The 25,935-nt window shown below is 46.3% G+C and overlaps 1 protein-coding gene across 1 annotated transcript in view; it reads left to right on the top strand.

The window, feature by feature from the left end:
* HS3ST2 (heparan sulfate-glucosamine 3-sulfotransferase 2) overlaps positions 1-2,851 on the top strand; it is a 76,751-nt gene extending 73,900 nt beyond the window's left edge. Inside the window, exon 2 of the mRNA XM_069486566.1 lies at positions 1,475-2,851. Within this exon, the coding sequence (XP_069342667.1) occupies positions 1,475-2,093 (619 nt within the window). The 3' untranslated portion in view covers positions 2,094-2,851. The remainder of the gene's footprint in view (positions 1-1,474) is intronic.
* Positions 2,852-25,935: the final 23,084 nt, after the last annotated feature.

Below are 25,935 nucleotides of genomic sequence, written 5' to 3'. Positions count from 1 at the left end.
CTTGGTATTCACAGCTTATAGATACCTTACTTCACTCTCCACCTTTGAATTCAGGTCTCCTCATTCCCTGTGTTTCTCCTCTTCCTTCTCTTCTCTTCTAAGGACATTCATCACCGGACTTAAGGCTTACTCTAATCTAGGAGGATTTCATGTCTAGGCTTAATTTAATTAATTCTGCAAAGACTCTTTTCCCAAATAAGGTCACATCCAAAGGTCCTGGATGGGCATGTATTTTGAAGGGTCACCATTCAACCCACTACATAGTCCTAGAGTGAGATTTCTGAGCTACTCATTTCAGAGACGTACCCGGGAAGGAGACATTAGAGCCCCCTTCCATCACTCCTTAAAGTCTCAAGCAGAGCCAGGAAATTTAAAAACGAGAGAGAGAGGGGTTACATCGCCTGGCTTCCAACTGAGGTCCCAACCAGGCTGGAGTTCTGTGTTTCAAGCCTACACAAAGGATGTATTTCAGATGTTTTTTGGCAAGAGAAGACATCAGAACTCATATCTAAAACAGTTGCTATTCTTGCAAAACAAGCTTTTTTCACCTCCCCAAAAAAGATTTTCTTAATATAATTGGAGAAATATCTTTTGCCAGAACAATATTCAGTGGCTTACTTTGTATTTTTTGAATATGCAATACATGCATTGAAAATTTCAAGCCGTGTGAAAGATTACACAATAAAAAGTAATTCTCATTTATCTCTCATCTCCTAGTTTCTCATCCACCTCAAGTTCCCTCCCTAGAAGCAACTGCTTCTACTGGTGCCTTGGTGCCCTTCCCACCATATACACACTGTATCTTGCCTTTTTTCATTTAACACGATATGTTCCAAATCATTGCATATTAACACATACAGATCTGCCTAATTCTATTAATTGGCTGTTCCACAATTTATTTAACACATGTGAATGGACATCTAGGTTGTTTCCAGTTTTAAAGCAAACTTGTTAAAAATTAGAAAAAAGACCAGGTGCAGTGGCTCACGTCTGTAATCCTAGCACTCTGGGAGACTGAGGCAGGTGGATCATTTGAGCTCAGGAGTTCGAGACCAGCCTGAGCAAGAGCGAGACCCTGTCTCTACTAAAAATAGAAAGAAATTAGCTGGACAATCAAAAACATACATAGAAAATAGCCGGGCATGGTGGCACACCCCTGTACTCCCAGCTACTCAGGAGGCTGAGGCAGTAGGATTGCTTGAGCCCAGGAGTTTGAGGTTGCTGTGAGCTAGGCTGATGCCTCGGCACTACAGCCCGGGCTACAGAGTGAGACTCTGTCTCAAAAAAAAAAAAAAAAGATTAGAAAAAAAAATCAATAAGAGTTAAAGTGGATTTCTCACCAGGTGAGAGTTTCAGATGTACCAGAGAGGACAGGGACGGAACAGGTGACAGGGTGGAAGGAGCCGATGTGCTGTGCTTGAGTCCCAGGCCCCCAGGGGAACGCTGTTTGACGATGTGTTGCTTCTGCCCCCAGGAGCCTGATGCCCAGGACCCTGGAGAGCCAGATCACGCTGGAGAAGACGCCCAGCTACTTCGTCACCCAAGAGGCCCCTCGCCGCATCTTCAACATGTCCCGAGACACCAAGCTGATCGTGGTGGTGCGCAACCCCGTGACGCGCGCCATCTCCGATTACACCCAGACGCTCTCCAAGAAGCCCGACATCCCTACCTTCGAGGGCCTGTCCTTCCGCAACCGCAGCCTGGGCCTGGTGGACGTGTCGTGGAACGCCATCCGCATCGGCATGTACGTGCTGCACCTGGAGAGCTGGCTGCAGTACTTCCCGCTGGCCCAGATCCACTTCGTCAGCGGCGAGCGGCTCATCACCGACCCCGCGGGCGAGATGGGGCGCGTCCAGGACTTCCTGGGCATCAAGAGATTCATCACGGACAAGCACTTCTACTTCAACAAGACCAAAGGATTCCCTTGCTTGAAAAAAACACAGTCGAGCCTCCTGCCTCGATGCCTGGGCAAATCCAAAGGGAGAACTCATGTACAGATTGATCCTGAAGTCATAGACCAGCTCCGGGAGTTTTATAGACCGTATAATATTAAATTTTATGAAACCGTTGGGCAGGACTTCAGGTGGGAGTAAGCCACCCAGAGGCAAGGGCTCTTCTGTGGTCTCTTCCTTGAGGTTTGCTCTGGGAGCCTCTGATCCTCTTCCCCCAACAAGCGGAGACTCCAGCCTCTTTCCCAGCTTGGAGTCCATCATCTTGGAAACTGGAAGCCCAGCTAATGCCAAGAGACCAGGGGGTCCCTGCCACTAGCTCTCCCCGGTCTGTTGGGGCAAAGTTGATCTCCTTGGGCACATCCAGTCAGTTCCACAATCATTATCCCTCCCGCCCATAAGGGGCCTTGGGGAACTGCTTTAAGAAGAGTGGTTCTTCCCATGATGATAGATATTGTTAAGTGGTGTTGGTTCTGTTGCTATGGACGCAGCAGTCAGCCCCTGTCACTATCTGCCCAGGAGTGGCCTTGTTAATTCCAAGTGGCATGTACCTTCCCTCTGAGATTCTCTCCCCGAGACACCCTGGGTGGTGGAATGGGGGACCATCCTCTGTCCTCCTCAGAACTTGGCGACTCATCACAAGATTGCAACTCTGGAAGCACCCCCTGGCCACTCCTGTGAGACAGACCCTTTGGTGATGAAAATACACTGGTGACTTCAGAGCCTGTGTTCTGAAGGCTACTGTCTCTAAAAACCACTTCGTGACTCTCCCTGCTCCCTGTGGACAAAAGCACATAAATTCTGCTGTTACGGGTACTTTGCTCACACGAGCTTTCGTGTTCAGCATGCGACGGAATCATGCTTGTCCATGTGAAATAAATATGGCTCTCTCGTGTCCTTAACGCTGGGCTTTTCTCTGTAAGCCAGGTCTGCAGCATGGTTCATTCATCCAGCTCCTCCCAGTGGAGAAGGTGGCTGGTGCTGTGGGGAAGGGGCAGGGAGGGGGCAGAGACTGTGTGGGGGAGGGGCGAGGGGTGGAGGTGGGGAAGGAGGTCCTGTTGGCAGGGGCTGGGGCAGAAAGACCACATGAGATCCGTGGGGACATCCTTTCTCTGACATAAGTCTGTGTCAGTTCTCTGCTTAGAAATTCTACATTTCTAATCTGGTCTAAATCAGTTGTGCCAAACGAAAGGTCCAAGGGCTGATGGGACATCAGATAACTTTTTGCTTGGCCAGCATGATACTTTGAAATAACTGCCCACAGTTGAAAACTGGAAGCATTCATATATAGGATTTCCAGCTTGTCATCTTTTAGACAATGGAAATGTGGCTACACTGAGCCTGCAGCCCAGCATGGCAACAGGTGGCTGCGCCTTTGAACAGGGCCTGCACTCCCCAGTTTTCCAACCCCCACCCACCCCCCTTGCTGAGTTACATCATTCGCCTGACCCTGCAGGCTTCTGAGTCCCACCCCTGCCTTGAACGTGTTCCGCAACCTCAGATAAGGCCCAAATCCTCCAGCATGGCACCTAAGAGGACCTCAGGTTACAGTTCTGGCTCATCTCCTCCTCCTCCCTCATTCTCTGCTCCAAGCTTACAGAACCACGTGCCTTTGCTCATGCCATTTCCTTTGCCTGGAATGCTTTCCCCGACCCAACATCTCCAGCTAATGGAAACCCACGCTCCCAGTAAGACTTCACACAGTGTCACTTGTTTGGATTTGGGAAGCCTTCCCCAGCTAAGCTATCTGCTCACTCTTCTGTGTTCACTTGGTAGCACGTGTGTAACTCAATTACAGTTTTTATCACACTCGACTATAAATACTCCACCATAGACCATGAACTCCTCAAGAGTCAAGACTGTCTTGCAAACATGTAGTAGGCACAGCAAATGTTTGATGGATGGATGGATGAGAGGGTGGATGGATGCTGGAGGCCTGGGGTCGTGGACAAGGATGTCCCAGGGAACTACATTTCTGGGACATGCTTCCCAGGTAGCACCCTACTACCCAGAGGAGACCAGGAAGGATTGCTGAACATCCAGGGGCCTCTTTGCTTTTGTCTGCTCTGTCAGGCATGGTAGAAGGTCCCTGAAAATCAGGTCTGACTGATGAGGGTGAAAGACACAAAAGTCTAAGACATTAGTTCTGTGTCTTGGCCCATCTTCCTGACCCAAGTGTCTTACAGGGCATCAAATGGCTGGGCCCATGGCCCCAGGAAGTCAGTTCTGTGGGCCCACCACTCTGTGCCTCCCCTGTGGGTCTAGAGAAGTGGCATGGAGGAAGTTGGCAACTATTCCTGCCTGGAAGCTGGGGCCCTTAACTCCGGTGCCCAGAAGAAGGATGGATTTTATGTGGACATTAATAAATCGCCCTTGTATGTTCCCCACCCGAAGTATTTTGTGTCCTGCGATCCTGAGCCATGTAGTGGCCAAAGCTGTATCCAAACGGAGACAGAATCACATTGGGACACAAAGAAATCACCCGAGAAAGTGTCAGTGAAATTTGCTTATTTATTCTGATTGGGAAGAGTCCAGTCAGAATTGACAAAAATACTGAATTTTGTGTGCATAAATCCAGCTTTCTTCCTTTGCATTGCAAGCATTCCCAGACTGCCAGGACTAAGTAAACTCCAAGTATTAATGAATAGGTATGAGTCTCTGTAATTAGCATATCAATCATTGTATGCAAATAAAAGATGCTAAAGTACCTTAAAAATCCTAGTTTAAATGAGTGAAATCTGGAGTACATGAATCTGCTCAGCAAACTCTGATTTTTAATCCAGTGCAAATGTACCCTTTACCCAGGCAGCCCCAGGGCAAACTTGCACAAATTCCAAATTAGTACGGTTTAAATAGATGAAGTTTGACTATTCAATCTGAGCTAAAAAAGACTCCTCAGGATGTGTATGTGCGTGTGTGTGTTTGCTTAGGTTGCTGAAACAGAGACCTAAAATGGCAGAGCCTTAAAAGACCGAAGCATGTTTCTCTCTCACTAACAGACTAGAGTGTACGGCAGTTCCATGATGCCAGAAACTGGGGGTCCTAGCATCTTAGTGCTCACAATTCAAGTTGGCTCACCCCAGCCTCCAGAACTGTGAGAAATAAATCTCTATTGTTTGTAAATTATCCAGTGTGGAGTATTTTGCTGCAGCAGCCCAAATTGACTAAACAGAAGGTAAAACTGGCAGTGTTGGATGGAAGGGATTTCTCAGGGCGATTTTGTCTACATGCCTTTGTCATCTGACCTGTTGACTTTAGAACCCAATCTCTGAGTACGATGCAACTCCCCTTTTTTTCCCCACCACCACCATTTGGCATCCACGCCCCCTGTGTACACACACACACACACACACACACACACCCAGACTGCAGAAGAAAGGACGAGACCATGAATGAAAGGTGATAAGAGAAAAGCTGGGGTGGATGGAAGGGCTTCCAGCAACTGCCTAATTCTGACATCAGCCTTCCTACTGCTTGCTGCTGGGGGCACGTGGTTTGTGCCCCTTCCTCGCTCAGCAGAGTGTCTGCCGGAAATGCACCCGGTGGTCCTGTGTGTGATGGATGTTGATTTCACTCCCGTGTGCCTGGAAGAACTGCAGATAAGTCTGTGTGGCTGACAGGTGTCTTGCGGATCCGTGTCTGACCAGCACATGATTGACTACACACAGCTAATTGGATCATGGCTGAGCGACAGATGCTTAATGGACATTCCCCCCTCCCCCCAGCACATCTCAGTCTGGAACTTACCTGAAGGGAACCAGTCAATCGACATACGCTCAGCCTGGCACCTTGCTACCTGCGCATGGGCCTGCTATCCTGCCCTCAGGCTTCTAGGAAGGGGCTATGCTCCTCTCGAGGGGCTAGAGGGAAGGATGTATTTATAGTTTGACTGCAGCTGTGCCTCAGTCCCTGACCTCACTGTCCTTCCATGCTAGGCATTATTTACCTGTATCCGAGACCCGCATGGGCTCTGCAGCTCACTATACACAGATGAACCTGGTCCTCATGGGGTTCAGTTCTAGGCTCCTCACAGTGGCTTTAAGGGCAATTCATGCCACCTTCACAGCCCCAAACCCTCTTTCCAGAGGCCGCAGCCATTCAGGGCCCTTGGGCAGAGGCATAGCAAGGCGAGTCTGGATAATATGGAGAAGCAAAGAGAAAACAGTGTAGGTAAAGTACTCAGGGCACAAAAGTATTTTATACATGACTTCAATCTTTCTCCTGCCATTAAATAATAATGACACGACTTACACACTGGCTTGAGGGAATGAAGTTCTTTCACATGCTTCATATCATTTGCTCTTTGTAATAACTAATATTTTTATTCCCATTTTGCAGAGAGAAGGAATTGAGGTCCACAGATTTTTCAAAAGTGATTTCTCTGAGGTTACACAGCTAGGACTCCAATCCACAACTTCTAACTCTAAATTCTTTATCTTTAGGAGGAAGAAACTTATGCTGCAACACTAAAATTTTAATTGTCTTTTAAGAAGAACTTCCCATCAACAAAGTTTGTTAGACCTTGGAATAGAGAACAGATATACATTATCTTTTTGTTAGTGTTATACTATATGCTAGCAGTATGTTATCATCTGAGAAGTACGAAATTAGGCACAAATCTTGGAATTTTGTTTTGTTGTTTTTGTTGCAACCAGGGCAAGCAGAGAAGGGCACGGAGTGGGCATTTCACCAAGCCTGCTCTGCAAGACCACGCTGACATTTGGGGAGTGGAGTTGCCATAAAGGTCAACACAAAATTCCAGATAAAAAGCTACATAATCAAAAGGAAGGCAGAATCATATCAAGAAGTATAACGAGAAAAGTTCTACGGTGATTGAGCTCCAATGTAGTTGTGAGTTTCCTAACAGTCAAGGCAAAGAGGAAAATAGACGGGTAATGTGCCTTGTGTGGTCTAATGATGGGAACTTAAAGAAGGCAGAATCAATTTCCTGAGGGAGATCTTTGCATAAGAGAGGCTGGTCAACAGAATGTATCCTCCGTAATTACTTTTATAGGAAATCCTGGGATAGTCTGCATACTACTGTCTTCTACATAAAATAATGATAAGTATGAATTATTAAAAGTATGAAATAATAGTGCTATTATGGTGATTCTATGGGGGATCAAAGTCATATAGTCCAGGAATTGCAAATTATAGGCAGTCCAGACTGACAAAGAGATAAAGCCTGTACAATTCCAAGAGGTGAATAATGAATGTCTTATCCCTCCTAGAACTTCTGCCATTTGATTTTGGCATCAGCTGGAGGCAAAACAATTTGCCACTAATGGTGAGCATATGAAAGACAAGTATTTTATGACTTCATGTGAAAGAAGATCTATCTGATAAAGAAATTGGGCAAATAGTCAACAAAAAAATTGTAATTTATAATGAAAACAGCTAAATGCTTGATTATTCTTAAAAAAAGAGGGTTATTGGGGAAACTACTGGCAAAGCCAAAGTTTGTCTCCAACAGTGGTTCTCAGTTAATTAAAAAAATTCAACAAATGCTCCATCGAATCTCCAAAGCACCATCATGGCTCTCGCGCCTGGAAGATTCTAAGTTTAGAAAGTTCCAAAGTCCCCCTTTCACCTTGTAGCATAAATGCCTGCCAAAGCCAAGGTGATCCACCATTTCCCCAATGATATTTTTTAAAGTGTTTTGCCAACTCGAGTCTATGAAGTTGAACCACATGAAGTTGCCAATACCTAGCTCTTTTGGCCTGGAAAAACAGCAATCTCCTATAGCTCAACCTCAGAGAAACTTTTGGGAATTGCGATGAAATAGCTCTCTACTTGTAATGTCTAATTTGTTTAGTTACTCAAACGTATTTAAAATCACCTTATCTGGACAAATATATGAATTTGGAATACCGCTCCTCTTCCTTCGCATATCATATGAAACAATATTATTTAAATTCTCATTGATCTTTGCCATCAGGATCTTGTTTCACATTGTCTGGGACAGCCCCACTTTTAAAATCCAGGGAGGGTGACACTATGGGAATTTTCTCCCAGTCCCATGCACCCCTTCCCAAGATGTTCAAACAGTTGACCTTTCTGGTGGTTGGCCGGGAGGGGTGCAGTCATGATCCCAGCAACATCACTGCTTCACATCTTGCTGGTTGTTGGTTGAGATGACTTTCCAACAGCTTGTTTACATTCAATGCTTGCACTGTGAGTTCACATCACCAAGAATAAGGACTAAATCTATGTCAAATTCCTTTGCCTTCTCTGTTGCCAAGTCCATCCAGTGACCTATATAAATACCCCAAATTAACACTGAGCCAGCTCAACTTCAGGCTGTACAAACAGCACTTCATGGTTCAAAAGAAAGTAATTTAGAGAACGCCTTTTAGCACGGACACTTTATAAGGACTCAAATATAAGATTTGTCCATCTTTTCTGAGGGACTTTTATACTGGGGGAAGCCGTCACTCCTTATATAGGCATAGTTGGAGACTGCTTTTGATTTTGAGTACAAATATACAGCAATTAACCTTTCAGGAACATTTGGCAGCAAAACGGCCCCCAGGTAACACAGCGAATACACCTTTGGGGAAGGATAATTTAATGTTGTCATTTGGATGCCAAGATTTTTCTGCCAAATACAGGTTTTCTTTTTGGCATAATTCACATTTAGCTAATTCTACCTGGCACCATTTAGCCATGCTGCCTCCTGGAACCTGTGGCTATAACCTTGACATGCAAATGGGTAAAAGGATACTGGTTTCCTGTTTGCTATGGCAGTCGGACATATTCCTAGTTCATCTAAAAACTGCATCAAACTGTTGAAGGACACAGTCTCATTTTATGCCATTTTAAAAAATGGATTTTGCTATCCTACCCACTTGGATTCTCACCATGAACTTTTTAAAAATGAGAGAGAGACAGAGAGAATTAAAAGCCTTGGATCAATACTATTAAGATCATATGACTTGACCCATAAATGATTTATATATATGAAATCAAGGCCAATAACATGCCAAGGGTCTTAGTTTATTTGTTCTAACCACTCTATTGAGTGAAACGGAATCAAACCATAATCAATGGTCAAAGAATTGAACTAAAGCCTTCTGTCCCTCATGGAGAACATTAGGACAAGAAACTCTGATCTTCAGTTTGCGAAGATGAAATGTGGCACTGAGATTTCAGGGAATAGTAAACGGGCCAATGTTTCCCAAAGTTTAGGCATTTGAGCATTATCTTTATAATTTTGCTATATCCATATACATCCTGCACTATTATTGCCTTTATATTTTTCTTTAAATTATCTCCCTTTTATTTACTTCAATTTATTTTAAAAGGAAACCTTATGTTTTATCACAAATAGAAAATCAGGCCGGTCAGGCCTGGTGTGGTGGCTCACGTCTGTAATCCTATCACTCTGGGACGCCGAGGCAGGAGGATCGCTCGAGGTCAGGAGTTCGAGACCAGCCTGAGCAAGACCGAGACCCCATCTCTACTAAAAATAGAAATTATCGGGACAGCTAAAAATATATATAGAAAAAAAAAATTAGCCAGGGATGGTGGTGCATGCCTGCAGTCCCAGCTACTCGGGAGGCTGAGGCAGGAGGATCGCTTAAGCCCAGGAGTTTGAGGTGGCTGTGAGCTAGGCTGACGCCATGGCACTCTAGCCCGGCCAACAGAGTGAGACTCTGTCTCAAAAATACATAAATAAATAAATAGAAAATCAGTTCCATTGACCTTAATTAATTAAAACACAAAAACCTAACTATTGCTATAAGAGAATGTCTTTCCCCCATCCTTCTGGTTTCTAAAAGAAGAGGGATTTTCACAAAACACTTTGCAACTCTTGCCTACCCTTTCTCCTCTTCACAGAATTTACCTGGTCGGTGGGTGCAGTCATGGGTTCACACTTCCTGATGGGGTGGAGGTAATTTATTAAAAATCCTAGCTTTTTTCTCTTTCTCCTTCCCTCTCCACCCAGATGGGAGTTGGGCAGCGATCTGGGTAAGTGGATCTGTTCCCAAGACTTGCATTTACCGCCCAACATCCTAGCAGGGGGTCGAGGTGGGAAGGGCATTAATAGAGCCCCTTGACTCTAATAAAATCAGATCTCAGCCTAGTCTTATCACAATAAGAATGCTGTTGCAGGCTCCCGTCTGCCTTATGCTTTTGTCTTTTTTCTCAATTGGTTCAGAATTCAGATGGAAAACATAAGGTTATACCTTATCGGGGCCCTCAAATCCCAACAAATATTAACATTTTAAAAAATTAGTAATGTGTTAATGTCACATACCAACAATGAGACATTCATCCCACTTTGAGATACACTGAATATGGATAAATGATTTGGGAAGGTATAGAAATTTATCATTTTTTTAATAGCTAGAATAGATTACACTTTGCGTTTGCCCTGATAGGACTCTATTCCAAGAGTTAATTACAATAATTGGTGATAATTGGGACACTCAAAATTGAGAGCAAAACCTAAACGTTCTTACAGCCAAACGTTTTCTCCAGGAGCGTGGTATTCAAAAAAGTTAAAAGTCAGTATAACATTGGTTCTAATCAGTGATACTAGATTCCAGCCATATCCAGCCAGGGGGCTTCCCTCGGCGTAGGGTAACACAAAGTCCCCTAAGACGTTGCTACCCAAATGTGTTCTGCAGAGCAGCATCGCGAGCATCACCTGGGAGACTGTTGGAACGCAGACTACCAGGCCCCATTCCAGACCTGCTGGGTCAGAGTCTGCCTTTTATAACAAGATCTCCCTCCAGATAATTCACGTGCGCATTGTTGTGTGTATTTCTAAAACGCTGTCAGGGCGTACCGCTCTGCAGACCCCCTCTGAGTGGCGGGGCTCCCAGAGGTCCGTGAGGCACGGAGTGGGTGTCACCGGACTCTGGAATGGGGAGGAAAGCTTCCCAGGCGTCAGATCTGTGCGTGCGTCCTCCAACTTCCCTCCCAAGGTCTGTGCCACAGAAGCACTGTCCAAAGTCGGATCTGGTGCCCCTGACAGCCAGGTACCCGGCTCCTGTCCACAGCGCTAGCTGCCTGTTCCACCGTTAAGAAATGACTCCTTCCTGAAGGACTTTAGAGAGTCCCTTGGTTAGCTGTCTCTGAGTATTGAAGTCTTTGATTATACAAGGAATAGATATCTTTAAAAATCCGCAACAAATAGGGCAGATGTTAACATGTGCTAAACTTTTACAGTGAGTACGTGGATGTCTGTGATATTATTTTCTGTATGCTTAAAATTTTGAAATTAAAAGATAAAAAAAAAACTATGAAGTACAAGTAATAGCTACCCAATTGAGGTAAGAAAAATTGCAAAGAATAAAAATCACCTGTAATTCCACTACCCAGATATACCTTTGGGTATTTATCCTCTCAGTCCTTTTTCCTTGTTAAAAAGGAAATTTAAAATTTGCATTTTTAGTGTAATAATTTAAGCTCATGCTTTTAATTCCTCTGCTTCATAAAGCCCAATTGAAATGGTCACAGAAATAGGAATAAAAATGAGTGGGTTGGGGGAGAACTTCATCAGTACTGGGAGACAGGGAAGCTGGCTGGCAAAAAAAAAAGCCATGGCCCGGTGAGAGATGTCCACAAAGAACTCCCAAGCTCGGAGTGACGGGTCTAGGGCAGGACACAGGGCATGGGACATTTGGTGGCATTAACACTGGCCCACAGAGCTGTTAGCCCTGGCAATTCCCCAGGAAAGCATGCCTGGCCAAGCAGAGGCATTTCCGCAGCGAGCGCCTAATGAGGTCACTTAGAGGAGAGGGCAGTGCCCTACTAACTTCTGCTGCCAAAATAAACTCAGAAAGGAAACTGCTTTGCCCAGCAGGAAACTTGTCTTCTGTAATGCTGACTCCCCCAGAAACTCACTTCCTGCTCATCATCCCAGGCAACCAAAACCCAATCCAGCAAAAGAAAGCTACAAAAATACAAGCTTTCCCATCTCCCCTTAGCCTGAGACAAACAGATTGAACAAAAAGTCATTTAAAAAAAAAACCAAAAAACCCAAGAATGGACAAGGAAACCTCCTTCTGTAAAGACGCCCAAGGAAAGACAAATTATAGGGGAAAAGAAAAAAAATAAAAGAAGATCCAGGAGTTTAAAAAGAGATTGTGCTAAAAGGTTCTTAAATGTAAGCCAAGAAAAATGAAAAAGCTTTTCATAATTGTTCCTAGTCGATATTTTCTTGAGATTTGAATTTGTACATATACATTGCAATTATAAAAAAGAAAACAATTAAGAGATATTATTTTCAGCCAAAAGAAGGCATTAGGTGAGGTTAAAAGGACAGGCTTTGGAGTTAGGTAACCCAGGTTCCAATTTTGCCTTGGCCATTTTTTAGCTGTGTGAGTTTGATCAAGTAAACCCCTCTATGCCTCAGTTTCTTCATCTATAAAAAGGGCTGGTAATGATGGCTCCTACCTCACAGAACGCTAAGGGATGTTCAGCGTGCTGATACATGCCGAGTTTGGGCTCAGCCGTCAATAATGTTACATACTCTTGTGCTATAAAAAACAAAATTACCAAATTTTAAAATGCAATGGATACCTTGTGTGTTCTCCAGGGTGAATCTAGCTTACATGTTTATCTCTATTCCTTCCCCAAATGCTGCTGAAGTGATAAAAACCGAAAACCTGTAGTAACTCTGGAAAAGAGAGAAAGGTATTACCAAGAGGCCAGAAGCTCTGGGGAATTCCTGGAAGATACGAAGGGATGCAGTCAGACTGACAGAAAACTCCTCCCGCTCTGCTGGGGTGCGTAGAATCCTTGGCAAGACGGAACTGCTGTTGCCCAGGGCCCCTCAGCTGCCCTCCCCACCCCAGGAAACAGTGCTGCCTGCAGAGGAGGAACAGAGAGAGCCGAAGTCGCCAATGCAGGGATTGCTAAAGAAGTAAACAAACTCTTTAAGAATTTTAAAAAGTATTTCCTCAGATCCATGGTGTATGTTGATTTTTCCTGCAGAGAGAGGAGCAGTTGGTAGGAACTACACGATGTGTGTGTGTGCGTGTGTGTGTGTGTGTGTGTGTGTGGTATCTACCTGCATGTATGTGAGTGCGTGTGTGTGTGTGTGTGTGTGTGTACTGGAGTGTCTATGTGTGAATCCACAAGTGGCTAAGCGTGTGGCCTTTGCAGGACTGTGTATTTAGAAAGTGCTTGGAGTATATTTGTGGATGTCGTTACTATCCAGGTGTGTGTGCAGCTGCTTGTGAAAGGCTATTTTTTGGCAGGCAATGTGGGAAGGTGGCGAAGAGCCCAGACTGGAGTCAGACTGCCTGGGTTTAAAGTCGAGACGCTGCCACTTACCAGCTCTGTGATCTTAGGCAAATTACTTAAAACCTCCCCCACTCCTCAGTTCCACGTTGTGTTAACCGGGGCTAACAATATCGCCATCCCATAAAGTGATGTGAAGACTTTGAAAATACTTTGAAGACCATGAAAATAAAGGGAAATCACTTGACTTTTGCCAGGTACATAGAAAGCGCTCAGCAAATGTGAGCAAAGAATCACATGTGTGACTGTGCGCATGTGTGTGTACACGTGTACACATGCATGTACTTGGATACCAGGTCCTCAAGCACAGGCGTGTAAGATCCTGTCTATGGAAGGTGACTAGGTGGGAAATTTGAGGAGTAGTAGAGAAAGAAGCCCTCCCTCCAGTCAAATACAAATCCAAAGGAAGTTGCAATTTGTGTCAAAACATGTCCAAACTCCTAGGCAGCCTTCTTCCTTCCTCCAGGGCCCATACATCTTCCCCAGAGCAAGAGGACTCGAAGAGACATTGTTGCTTGCTAATAATTTCCATAATCCTCAGTATCAGCTACTAAGCCTGCAGCCCACTCCACATACGCAATAATAATTTATAGTTGCAGTTAATGGGCTGTTTTATAGGAACCCACAATTATAATTGGATGTCAAGTGTTGTGAATCTCAACGGATGGAAAGTGACAAGCACTGGGGCCCGGTGTTTAATTTTTTAATGTGATTATTAAATTTCCTGTCTCCTGGCTCCGTATCTTCTCTTGACGTGGCTTCCAGCTGTGGCCCCATTCTCTGTCAATGCTGCCATCCCGGGCCCAGAATCTTGAAATTCACTTCTGCAAACCTGTTCTGGCCCTATGGGTGTTTTAGTGGGCTTGGGTATACAGCCACCCACTGGCCTAGATCCTGTAGAAATAGGGCAGCTATCAATTTTTCTGGCTGGGAACTCTCCTCCCCTCCCTGCCAAATAAACCCACCAAAAAATAATCCCAGGTCCCCAGGTTTGCTCAGCTTGCTTTGCACATACTGAACCCCATAGCACATGGCTTGGTGGCCCCTAGCCCATTCAGAAGCCCATTCAGAAGGGGAGAACCTGACCCCAAGCCATTAGAGTTCATCTAGATTCCAGGACATAAGATTGACACTGGGTTTTCCAGTAGCAAATGTTAAGGAAGTGGTATAGTTGTTTCCAGAAGTGGCAATATGCTTTCATATTTTCAGTCCTGGGAGAAGAAGCAAGCATGGCCTTTCTCCAGTGAAGTTGAGGAACACCGCCCAGGAGATGAGATGCCAGGGACTGATTGAGCAAGAGAAGCAAAGGACAATCAAAGAGAGACCAGCCAGGATGTTACTATCCGGTGGCAGCCCTGAGCCCACCTGCCTTTTCTGTCTTAGATCCCAGCCCAGATAAGACCCCAGGGGCCAAAGCCAAGTACAGAGACTAATGGGGCACAAAACTTAGTACCAAGCCAAGCCCAAACCAAAGCTAAGTGACGACCCAACATTTCCCAGGGAAATTCAGACACAAGCCAAAGTCTAATCCAAGTATAACCCTAGGGCCCTCTCCAAAACCTATACTACTACACTGCCACGCCCAGAACCTCATGGAGTAGTAGCTCTGAACTCAGTTTTGCTTCAAACCCATAACCAGGGCCCAAATCCCAAGCCCACTTCAGCGTGAGAAATAAAGTCAGGAATCAAAGTCATCGAGCAACTGAGAACCGTTGCCCACTACTCATTACCTGAATCCAGAAGCTTCTGACCTAGCATTTCTCTACTGGGAAACCACTGGAGTCTGAGTAGACTTGTCTCATAGCACCCAGAACACCTTAGTTTACACGGACTTCCAATCGTCTGGGCGACAGAGATCGTCCATCCCAAGCCTAGCACCGGGCACAGCATAATCAACGCCTGCCAATGACTAGAGGAAAACACGGAGTTGGTTAGGAAGGTGGTCTTTGGAGTCCGTCAGACCTGGACGAGAATTCCTACTCTGCCACTTCTTAGCTGTGTGACCTTGGGAGTGTCCCTTCCCCCACCCCCCAGTTGTAAAATGTCTTCCATAGGGGTAGCTGTAAGGAGAAAATGGAACACTCTAAACTACCTGACACGGAAGGTCGGTTTCCTTTTTCTTTCTCCAAGGGCAACGTCTCCAAGGATGGTATTAGATAATATCTATTTTTTTCTGTCTGTCACTGAGTGCAGAATCCTCAGAGGGTTTCAGATTCCCAGAGTCCTTGTGAGCTGCCAAATCTTCTTTGTCATCCTGCTGTCCAATACTCTACTGTGCATCTCTCCAGCGTGGAGTCTCCATAGCCTTCTGTACTAGTTATCCACGGCCACAGTAGTGCTGTGTAACAAACAAGCATGAAACCTCAGTGATATACAACAGTAAACATTTATCATTGCTCGTGAGTCCCTAGGTTGGCTGAGCTGTTCTGCTGATCTCTGACATCTGTAGTCAGCTGTGGTCCTCAGCCCTAGTCTCCAGGGTTTCTCATCCTCCAGCAGGTTAGCCTGGGCTCATGCACGTGGCAATGGCAGGGTTCCAGGAGAGTGAATGAGGGGGGACAGAAACACTGCCTCTTGATGGGGGGAAGTTCACAGTCACATTGCAAGGGAAGAGAATTCAGAGAAGGGAAGAACTGTGACCAACTTTAGCAATCCAATTACTATTTCTTCTTTCTCCTCCTTAAGTCTCTCTGTTTTTGAGAAGGTGGATAAGAGGCTGAATGATATGCTTGAACTGGAGACAGAAATATTTGAGTTCTAACCCCAGCTCTGCCACATGTATTACTTAGGCTTTCTGCACCTCAATTTCCTTGTCTATGAAGTGATGTCAGGAGTAGGACTACTGACCTCTCCTATTCTGCTACGCCTTTGAGTCATGCCCAACCCTCTGGTATCAGTAAGAGCAAAAGAAAAATCTAAGCAGCAGACTGTCACAATCAGTGGGTGGTGGCCCTGAGCTGACACGCCTCAGCAAGGCAAGGGTTGACTCTAAGCTGTCCATCCCAGATCCCAGGTCAGCCGTGACCCCAGAGTCCAAAGCCAAGTACAGAACCACAGATGAGCAGGAAGATGCTCTTCCACAATTTTCCAGGAAAATCTTGCTCCAGGAGGCTATGCCAGTGGTGGGAAGGGCAAGTGGATGATTCTATACCTACATCCACCAAACCAAGCAAGTGCATAGCTCATTTTCTATTCCATTTTTTCCCCAAGTCTGCAGGAAAAACCAAAGGTACATGCCACACCCAATTCTCTCAAGGTAACTTGTAAACATAACCCAAATGTTTTCCCTCCTGCCCTTCTCTACTGCCTACCTTCCCTCAAGATGGCTCTAACCAGGCCACACACAGCTCTTTCTCTAATTCCTATTTACTTCATTTGCCTTTTCTCATTACAATGTTATTACCCTAAAGTGATGGTCCTATCACAGGGCCAACCAGAAGTGATGCCTGTGTGGATTCAGTCTTTCCCGAGACCTAAATTCTACGGGGTTAAAATCCCCTCTTGGCATCAAAGAACAAAACACATCCCACGGCTCTGCCTGCCCTTGTTCCTTATTTTGTCTTTCCACGGGTAAGACTTATCTGACCTCTACGGTTTCTCCTGAACGTGCTCACATAACTCGTTTTGCTTCTACTCACCAGCTACGTACCTTCTCTCCTCCTATGAGTGGACTCCTCTCTGATCAATACTGCCCACTCCAAACCTACCTCGTGGGGTCGGGATGAGGTTACATGGTTTAAATTCTTAGCACTATGCTCAGCACATCGTAAGCAACTCAATAAAGATTAACTACCAGTATTACTGTTAGTATTAATACTAGTGTTAATATCAATCTGTCACCACCCTCGTTAGAGTCTTCACATTAGTTGTTATTTCCATGCCCTTTGTCCTCTTTTCAAGACAAAAAGCCTCCTCTCAACACAGGTTCTTTAATCCTGTCCCCTGAGTAGATACCAATCATCTCTGACCAGGTTAACCAGGTCAAGGAACTGTCATTGTTTCCTTTGGCAAAGATGCTTCTGGGCCAAGTCCAGAGAGAAATAGAGAAGAGACCTGCTATGGTGTCAATGTTTGTTCCCTCCAAAACTCATGTTGAACTTTAATCCCCAATGTGGCCGCATTGAGAGGTGGGGCCTTTAAGAGGTGATTGGGCCATGAGAGTTCTACCTTCATGAAGGGATTAATCCATTTGTGGATCAGTGGGTTAATGGCTTAATGGGTTATCATGGGAGGGGAACTGGTGGCTTTAAGAAGAGGAAGAGAGACCTGAGCTAGCATGTAGCATCGTTGCCATGTGATGCCTGGCACCGCCTCAGACTCTGCAGAGTCCCCCCCAGCAAGAAGGCTCTCACCAGATTCACCCCCTAGACCTTGGACTTCTCAGCCTCCAAAACTGTAAGAAATACATTTTTTAAAATAAATTACCCAAGGCCGGGCACGGTGGCTCATGCCTGTAATCCTAGCACTCTGGGAGGCAGAGGCGGGAGGATCGCTCCAGGTCAGGAGTTCGAGACCAGCCTGAGCAAGAGCGAGACCCCGTCTCTACTAAAAAATAGAAAGAAATGATTTGGACAGCTAAAAATATATATAGAAAAAATTAGCCGGGCATGGTGGCACATGGCTATAGTCCCAGCTACTCGGGAGGCTGAGGCAGGAGGATCGCTTGAGCCCAGGAGTTTGAGGTTGCTGTGAGCTGGGCTGATGCCACAGCACTATAGCCCGGGCAACAGAGCTAGACTCTGTCTCAAAAAAAAAAAAAAAAAAAAAAAAAAAGAGTAACAGAAGAATAAAATAAATTACCCAGTTTCAGATATTGTTATAAGCAACAGAAAAAAAAATTAATGCAAGATCTCACCCAGTATTTTCTCTATTGACACCTGACCCAAGCAGAGGCCAGCACCATGGGGAGCAGGTGGTCCTGGGGCTGTACCTCTGGGTTTCCCTTCAGAACTAGGATGGGGAGACAGGCAGCTGGTAGGAAAGGAATATGACACAAACGTTCTGCTAGAATAGCTATAAATAGGGAGAGTCAATGGAGTGGAAAAGAAAGCATTTAACAGCTAAGTGTTCTTTGCAACAGCAGGCTCACACCTCATTTTATCAGACATTATTTACACAAAAGAAGGTGCGATAGTGCTTATGGCGTCATTAAGCATGGATTACTTCCTTAACCGGTGAATACAGAGCCCAGGGGAAGCAACTCTTCTGAAACTCCTCAAGGACACCCTGGAAACCAGGTATGTACAGGCTCAGCCAGCCCCTTAGTTAACCAGAAACGCAGTCATCTTGCCCCGCTATCATTTCCTCTCTCATCCAGTTCTCAGCCAACCAGTAATAAACACAGAGCGGATGGGAATCTCTGGCCCAAAAGTCCGGGGTGCAAGAATGCTCACATCTCCTTATTTTCAAAAACCAGTCAAATTTCTCATTCGGAACCTCACAGTGCCAGCAGGAACTTCCACCCCAGTTTCTTGGGCTTTCCAACGAGGTCATTGTGACTGTACTATCAAGGGTCTGGGGTCTTATGCAGTGCCAAGGCATGGACTTCAGGATCTGTGGTGTCAATTAGCCCTGAGTGTTCTATTCATCTCTGCTGTGCCGTCAGCTCTGACTTCTCTCTGCTGCTTCCACCCCAGGCATGGTACACAAGGATCTTTGGAAACGCTGGGGACCCAGGTCCCCATGGGCTTATGTTCATGGACACACCACATCCCCATTTCCCCTGGGGGGGTCTTCCTGCCTCCCTATTGCTCTGAAGACCCACTGGCTTCTCTCCTCTCCCCCACCCCAGAGGATATGTCTTTTTCTTAGTCCGAGGGAAGTCCCTCTCTCTCCTTTCTGAGTCGTCTCAGCTACTCTGCCTCCTCCCACAAACCTATCCTCAACATGTTTAAGTTTTCAGCAACAAAGACAGAAATCTCGGGGGATACTTCTGCCTTCAGTCTTGACACATTCCTCCCCCAAAGCAATAAACCACCAAGGCAGCCACCTGCCTGCATGGGAGGAAGGAAAAGAGAGAAAATACAAATTAATGTCTCACAATAGTATCCAGGCAGTAGCATTTAAGAAATTATGACTACATGTTATATCTACCCAGACAGTCTATCCTTTCAGGAACACACCTAAGCCTACACATTCAGAGTGTTGATGGTCTGTTTTAACCAAGCCTTGAAGATAATTCACTCACCCACCAGCTCCTTGTTGGATCAGCTTGTTTGTGCTGGAGTTTGGATCAGGGACGAGAAAGATGGGTGAGGCCGTGGAAGCTCAGACAGAGCTGGACAGGCTAGGCTGACCTTGTCTTGCAGTTCCTCTCGCATGTCATTTTCTCTAGGATTTGAGGAACCCCTCTGCAGAACAAAATTAATATGTTGCATATACTGAAACACAAACACGACGTAAGTGACAACGTAAAACCATTGCCAACCTTGACTTCCACTCAGTCACCAAATGGAGCAAAGTTAGTGGTTGCCTACTCCACGTCCGGTTCTGCACTGGAGCCTGAGGAAGCTCCAAAGGCTCATTCAGTTTCTCATTCATCCAACTGATCCTTCTTGAATGCTTAAGACAGGCACTGTTCTGGGCTGGAGGGATACAGCTGCAGGGAATGAGACAGCCAAGGCGTCTTACGGAAATACCATTTTAGGGAGGAAGATATAAGAGAAATAAATAAGCAGATAAATTGATGACATAAAAAGAATAAGGCAGAGTAAGGGGATGGAGGAGGATGGGGTCCCTACTTTACATAAGCTGATCAGGGATGGTCCCTATGATGAGATGACTGTAAGCAGAGACAAGGACGAGAAGACGAGAGGGGAATGGTACTCCAAGCAGAGACAGTAGCAAGTGGGTTTGTGCTGGGTGAATAACTGAACAACTGGATGTCTGAATAACCAAAAGAAAGCCCATGCGGCTGAGCACTAGTCCGGAGGACAAGAAGGTAGGAGACAAAGTCAATGCAACACACAAAGGCTGAAATCTGTGGACCCTCTAGTCATAGCAGGAATTCTGGACTATGCTCTATTTAATAAGTGCCCTGAGAGACCCTGAGAGAGTTTTAATCAGGAGAGGACCATGATTCATCTCAAAAATGACCTCCCAGGCTCAGGTGTGCAGAATGGATTGTGGAAGAAGAGATGAGTATGTGGCACAAGCCAGTTAGGAGGCTGGTTCACTAAATAATGGCTGAGAAGACTTGCACATTTATTGATAAATATATTGGCCAACACACACTTCTCTAGTGCAATGAAAGCTGGAGCAGGCTTACGTGCTATCATTGTAGATTCTGTGTTAAGTGAGGCTAAAAAGGTATAATTGTAACGTAGCTCGAAGCCCTCGATCTGGCAAGGCCCAAGGCCAGCGATGCCAGTATGTTTGTGCTGTGCGCCAACTCTGATGGAGCAGGCAGAGTTTGGAGCACTAAGCTGAGGGTATCAGGGCTTAGCAGGAAAGCTGCTTGGCTGGATTTGTCATGCCTGCATGGCTGTAGGACTGGCAGTGAACTACACGTGCCAATCCTTTAACAGCAACAACTTGAGGAAGCTACTTTACAATTCCATTTCGCAGGTGAGGAGACTGAGGTACGAAGAAGTAAGTTCCCTAAAGTCACACAGTAAGAGGCTAAGCTTGTATCACACCTAAGCATGTTGAGTCCGGGGCTGATGCTGGCCACTACCACCTTAATATGGACAGTCTCCTAATTTGACGCCAGTCCCTGCTGCTTCTGGGGGCTGCTTCTGGCTGGGGTTACAGCCCCCCAGAATCCAACCTCCATTTCTTCCAAGCCCACCCCTAAAACGCTCCCACCAACCCCAGGAGTTCCTAGGACCCAGGGGCCCGGGGCAGTGTCCTCTGCCTCACCCAGCATCCCGTGGGAACAGAGGGACTCCTCCGGTGGTGGCCTGGATTGGGGTCCCCTTCTCCCGCGCTGCACTCGGCAGGGCCAGCCTCCACGGAGGAGGGCTCCATCATTGATCCCCGCGTCCCCCCTCCCAACGCAGCCGCCTCTGCCCAGAGATGCAATTTACCACCAGCCGGGAGGTCACAGCGGAGGAGACCTGGCCGCCTGCCTCCGGGGCTTTCTGCCGCTGCAAAAGCCATTTAAAGGGCCACTGGTGAGCGCAGCGCTGCTTTCATCAGAGGAGGAGGGAAGCGGCGGAAGCCAGGGGCCCGGGAGCCCTGAAGCCTCCCTGCGCGTCCCCAGTGGGCTCGGAACCCCGGACCCTCTGCTGCCCGCTCCGCGCATCGGGCAGAGGCGGCCAGGCCGGGCAGAGGTCCGTGCCGGGCGCGCCTGAGCGCCTCCCTCCCCTTTCCTCCTCGTAGCAGCTCCGCCAGGGGCAGCTGCCCCTCATTATCATGCCCATTTCTCAGAGGGAAAACCGGAGGCGTGGGGAAGTTAAGCCACTTGGCCGAGGTTTCACAGCTGTTAAGTAGCAAAGCCTGGATTTAAACTCGGATAGTCCAACTCCAAAGCCAACGGTGTGCGTCACCAGATGACTGTACAACGCACACACATTGATAAAGACAAGGCCATCACTTCAGCCTCAAAAGCCAGCTGCACAGATGTCACGCACGTGGCTAAACCGCCTTTCCCACTCGGGTCTGCCTGATCAACTACCGCCGCCTACAGGTAGAGTTGGTCATTGTGTCTTTGGGACCACCGCTGAGTTCATTCATTTATTCATTCGTGCGCTGAGTCATCGCACAGACATTTATTGATTTCTGCTTTGCGCCAGGAGCACAGAACTGGGCTGGAGGCTGGGGGTGGAGGGTGGATATAAGATACCTACAGTCTAGCAGAGGAGACAAACATTTAAACAATTGTAATGCCGGGTAAACGGATAGTGAAAAGGGAAGGAAGGAAGGAGGGCTGCTTGGAGGAGGAGTCATCTAAGACCTGAAGGATGAGTAGAAATTATCCAGGCAAAGAAGAATCAAGAAATGTGTTCCTGCTGGGCTCAGTGGCTCTTGCCTGTAATCCTAGCACTTTGGGAAGCCAAGGTGGGAGGATCACTTGAGGCCAGGAGTTCAAGACCAGCCTGGGCAACAAGGCAAGACCCATCTCTACAAAAAAAAAAAAAAAAAAAAAGTGTTCCAGGCAGAGGGAACAGAATGGACAGAGACCCAAGGATGAGCACAGGAACAGCACAGGACCTGTCATCAAGTTCCAGAAGAGGAACCAAGCCAAGTTCCACATGACTGATGCACAGAGTGAGAGATGCCAATGAGTGGCTTCCACATTTTCCATCATCCCACTGCCTCCGTGCTTTGAGACGGACAACTGAGGTTGTCTCAGTCTTATGCAAAGTGGTCAGCAAGGATAGCTTTAGGCAAGCGCCCTGCCTTCTACACAGGAAAATCTGAGCCCCCCTGGAGAGAGGAAGAGTAGTGAGACGTGGCAGGTGAGGGGAACAGCTCCTAAATGGGCCTTGCCAGCCAGGTGAGCTCCATTGGCTTTCTCAAGCAAATGGCAAATGGCAAGTCATAGGAGACCTGACCGGATTGTTACTTTGAGGATAGAGTGACTGCCTGGCTTCCTTCAGGTTCCTAGGAAGCCTGGGGTCCCAAATGCTGCTTCTCACGTTAGAAATCTTACTACTTCCTTTTGCAGGGGCAGGGGTAGGGGGCAGAGGGGTTAGCGAAGACGGTCTCTAAAACAGCCAGGGACGGAGGGGATGTTTCTGCCCAACGTCATCTCACTGATCTGTCAGCACCATTGCCCCCGGAGCAGGACCCAAGGGAAGGCTCAGGCCAGACCTGCGCTCACCTTGCCAACCTTCCCCCAGCCGCTCCAAGATGCCTCTCCGCCCCCTCCTCCTTGCAGAGACCCTGGAGGCCCCGTGCAGCTGAGCCCCCTCAGCCTCCACCTCTCTGCCCCGGATCCTTGGTCACCTTCCTCCTTGGTCATCTTCCTGCTCTCGTTCCAGGCTTCAGCTCCGCCTGGGAGGAAGCAGCGCCTCTTCTCATCTGAGTCTAACTTCTCTGCCTGTGCCCTGGATCCCTCGCCAGCCTGGGCTTCCCAAGACACTTAGTTCCACTTATTGTCCCATCTCTCTTGAGTCTTCAATATGTTCTCATTCTCCCCCTGCCGGGGGGCATACTCAAGTTTCCCCCAACCAAACAAAGGACCCGTCCCCTCGCTCCCGTCTTTCTTTCTCCGTCTCCTTTCCTCCACTGTATTGATGCATTTCTCTCCAAAACAGCAACCTCTGTTCCTGGCCCTGCTTTTTCATCCTAGGGCAATTTGTCGAACACCAGCAAGGCTACCGCTCCTTAAGCATCTCCTATCTGCCAGTTCTGTGTCACTTTATATACATGAGCTCCATTCATTTCTCATACGACCACGAGAATTCTGATGATCCTCATTTTACAGATGAAGAAACTGAGGCTCGGGGGAGGGAGAATGAAGTAAGTTGCTCAGTCATACTCCTGGCCCCCAAGTCTGCCTCTAACCACTCTGCTCCATGGCCTCCCATTTGTCCTAATGAGCCCCCTACGTGGGCAGCCACCCCTGTCTTATTCCTTGCAGTACCCCTGGTATGATGGGGGGACTCGATAAATATTTGGTGACAGAATGAATGCTCAAACATTTTAATGACTTTTTGCTAGCTTGTCTAGAGACCTTTCCTGCAAAGTTTATAATTTAGTCATAAATACATTTGGTAGTAATGTTATATGTATCATTGTGTCTCATAATCCCCAAAATTACTTTATGAATTAAATATCTTGAAAAATAGAGAGAAATTTAATACAATACTGAAGCATCCACCACATGTCTTCATCCTAGCTGTCAAAATGCCAATGCCTTCTTAAACAGGAGAGAACACCGACTACATATTAATTTGGTTTAGCTCATGAAGTATACTCAGACATGCATAGTACAAAACAAAACAAAAAAACCCAAGGAGACAAAAATAATCAAAAGGGATGGATTTAGTAAATCTTACACAAAACGCTGCAGGTCTGAAAATATTTATTGGAAGAAATATACACATTCAAGAAAGGTTATTCAGCAGACGGAAGAGAAAAAAAGACATCCACAAGCATAAAATGGTTCAGATTTGGAAAATCTTTCAGGGAAATAAAAAATGAAGTTAGAAATGCCTGTAGGCAAATTGAAAAAGATATCCTTGTATTTATACGCACAGGCAACCAGGTGAATTGACTTTCAGTAAATTAGCTGGTGTCAATCAGAATGGGTTGGGTTCTGCTGCAGTAACAACCCCTGAATCTCAGTGGCTTGACACAGCGAAAGTTATGTCTTGCTCACCCCGAATTTCCATTTCAGGTTGATAACTGTTCCACGTTATCTTAATTCCAGGTTGATGGCACAGCCTCTGCTTGGAATATTACTGAGAGTTGTGTACTAGCTTTAAGTGGATCTGCTTAAAAGTAACACAAGTTATTTCTGCTCACGTTTCATTGACCCAGACAAACCTCCTGGCACTTGGCCTGCGCTCAGCAGAACGAGGATACATAATTCTCCTCCAGGAAGGGGAAGCACAAAACAATCCTCCACTTTAAATTTAGGCAAATTGGATTTAGGTAAATGGTTAATCCACTACTTCCTTACCTCCCAAACATTCCTTCCTTTTGGTCACGGACTTTACTGTACATAAAATCCACCAGGGAACAAGTTAAATGTAGATTTCTGGCATTCACCTCCGGAGAGTCTGGTTTAGGAGACCTGGAGATTCGTCTTCTCTGGGGGATCTGTGTGGTCACTGCATGGGGTTTGCTTGGTTACTACAGGTAACTTGGATGTCTGATGGTAGAAGGAGCATTTTGAGAAAACTGACTTAATCTCAGATGACACTTGCCCTCTCATTCCTCTCACACCAAAAGACCTTTCTTCATTTCTCCCTCAAAATGCAGGCAACCAAAAACCCTCAAACTGTCAGTGACTTGAGTGAGATGGAAATTAATTTTTCCCTTACAATAATAAGAAGTCCAGGACTGGTCTGGTGATTCCATGGTCATCAGGAACCCAGGCTTTTTCAATCCTGATGCTCCGCTATCCTCATGGTCCAAGATGGCGGCTCGTGCTTAGCTATTACATCTACATTCCAGGCAGCCCAAGGAAGGACGGGAGGAAAAAAGGATGTGCTCCTGATTTTAAGGAAATGAGACTCCTTGAAAGTCCATACACTTCCTCTTACCTCTCATTGGCCACAATGTAATCACATCGACCATACCTCACTGCAAGAGAGAATGAAAGATAGTCTTTTATTCCAAGTGGCAATGAGCCCCACTAAATATAAGCATTTTGTTACTAAAGAGGAAGGAGTGGGCTACTGGCAATCTCTGCCATACTGCTCTTCACCTTTCTGCAGCAATCCTCAGCGCCGACACCCATACCTTCGCCTACCCTCCCCCACTGGCCTTTGGGGAGCTGCCCTATCCTGCTACGTCAGTCTTCAGGCCAAGACTTCTGGGTCTTGGAGGCTGGTTTCTCCCCTTCCTCCTTCACCCCAACACTCATTTCTGTTTTCTGCTCTCCTTGAACAGAGGTGATATGTGAGCCACATCCAACAAAAAGATGTGCTTTGTTTAGCCCATACGGGGTTGTTCTTATTATTTTTAATTGGTTTCCAACGTTTAAAAAACAGACTATTTCACATGGGAATCCAGATTACTGAATGCTCTTTTGAAATTTAATTGGGGCCTGGCACAGTGGCTCACACCTATAATCCTAGCACTTTGGGAGGCTGAGGCAGAAGGAATGCTTGAG

The sequence above is a fragment of the Eulemur rufifrons genome, chromosome 14, assembly GCF_041146395.1.
Source record: "Eulemur rufifrons isolate Redbay chromosome 14, OSU_ERuf_1, whole genome shotgun sequence".
NCBI lineage: Eukaryota > Metazoa > Chordata > Mammalia > Primates > Lemuridae > Eulemur > Eulemur rufifrons.
The sequence above is the reverse complement of the archived record's forward strand: the minus strand, read 5'-3'. Positions and strand labels throughout refer to the sequence as shown.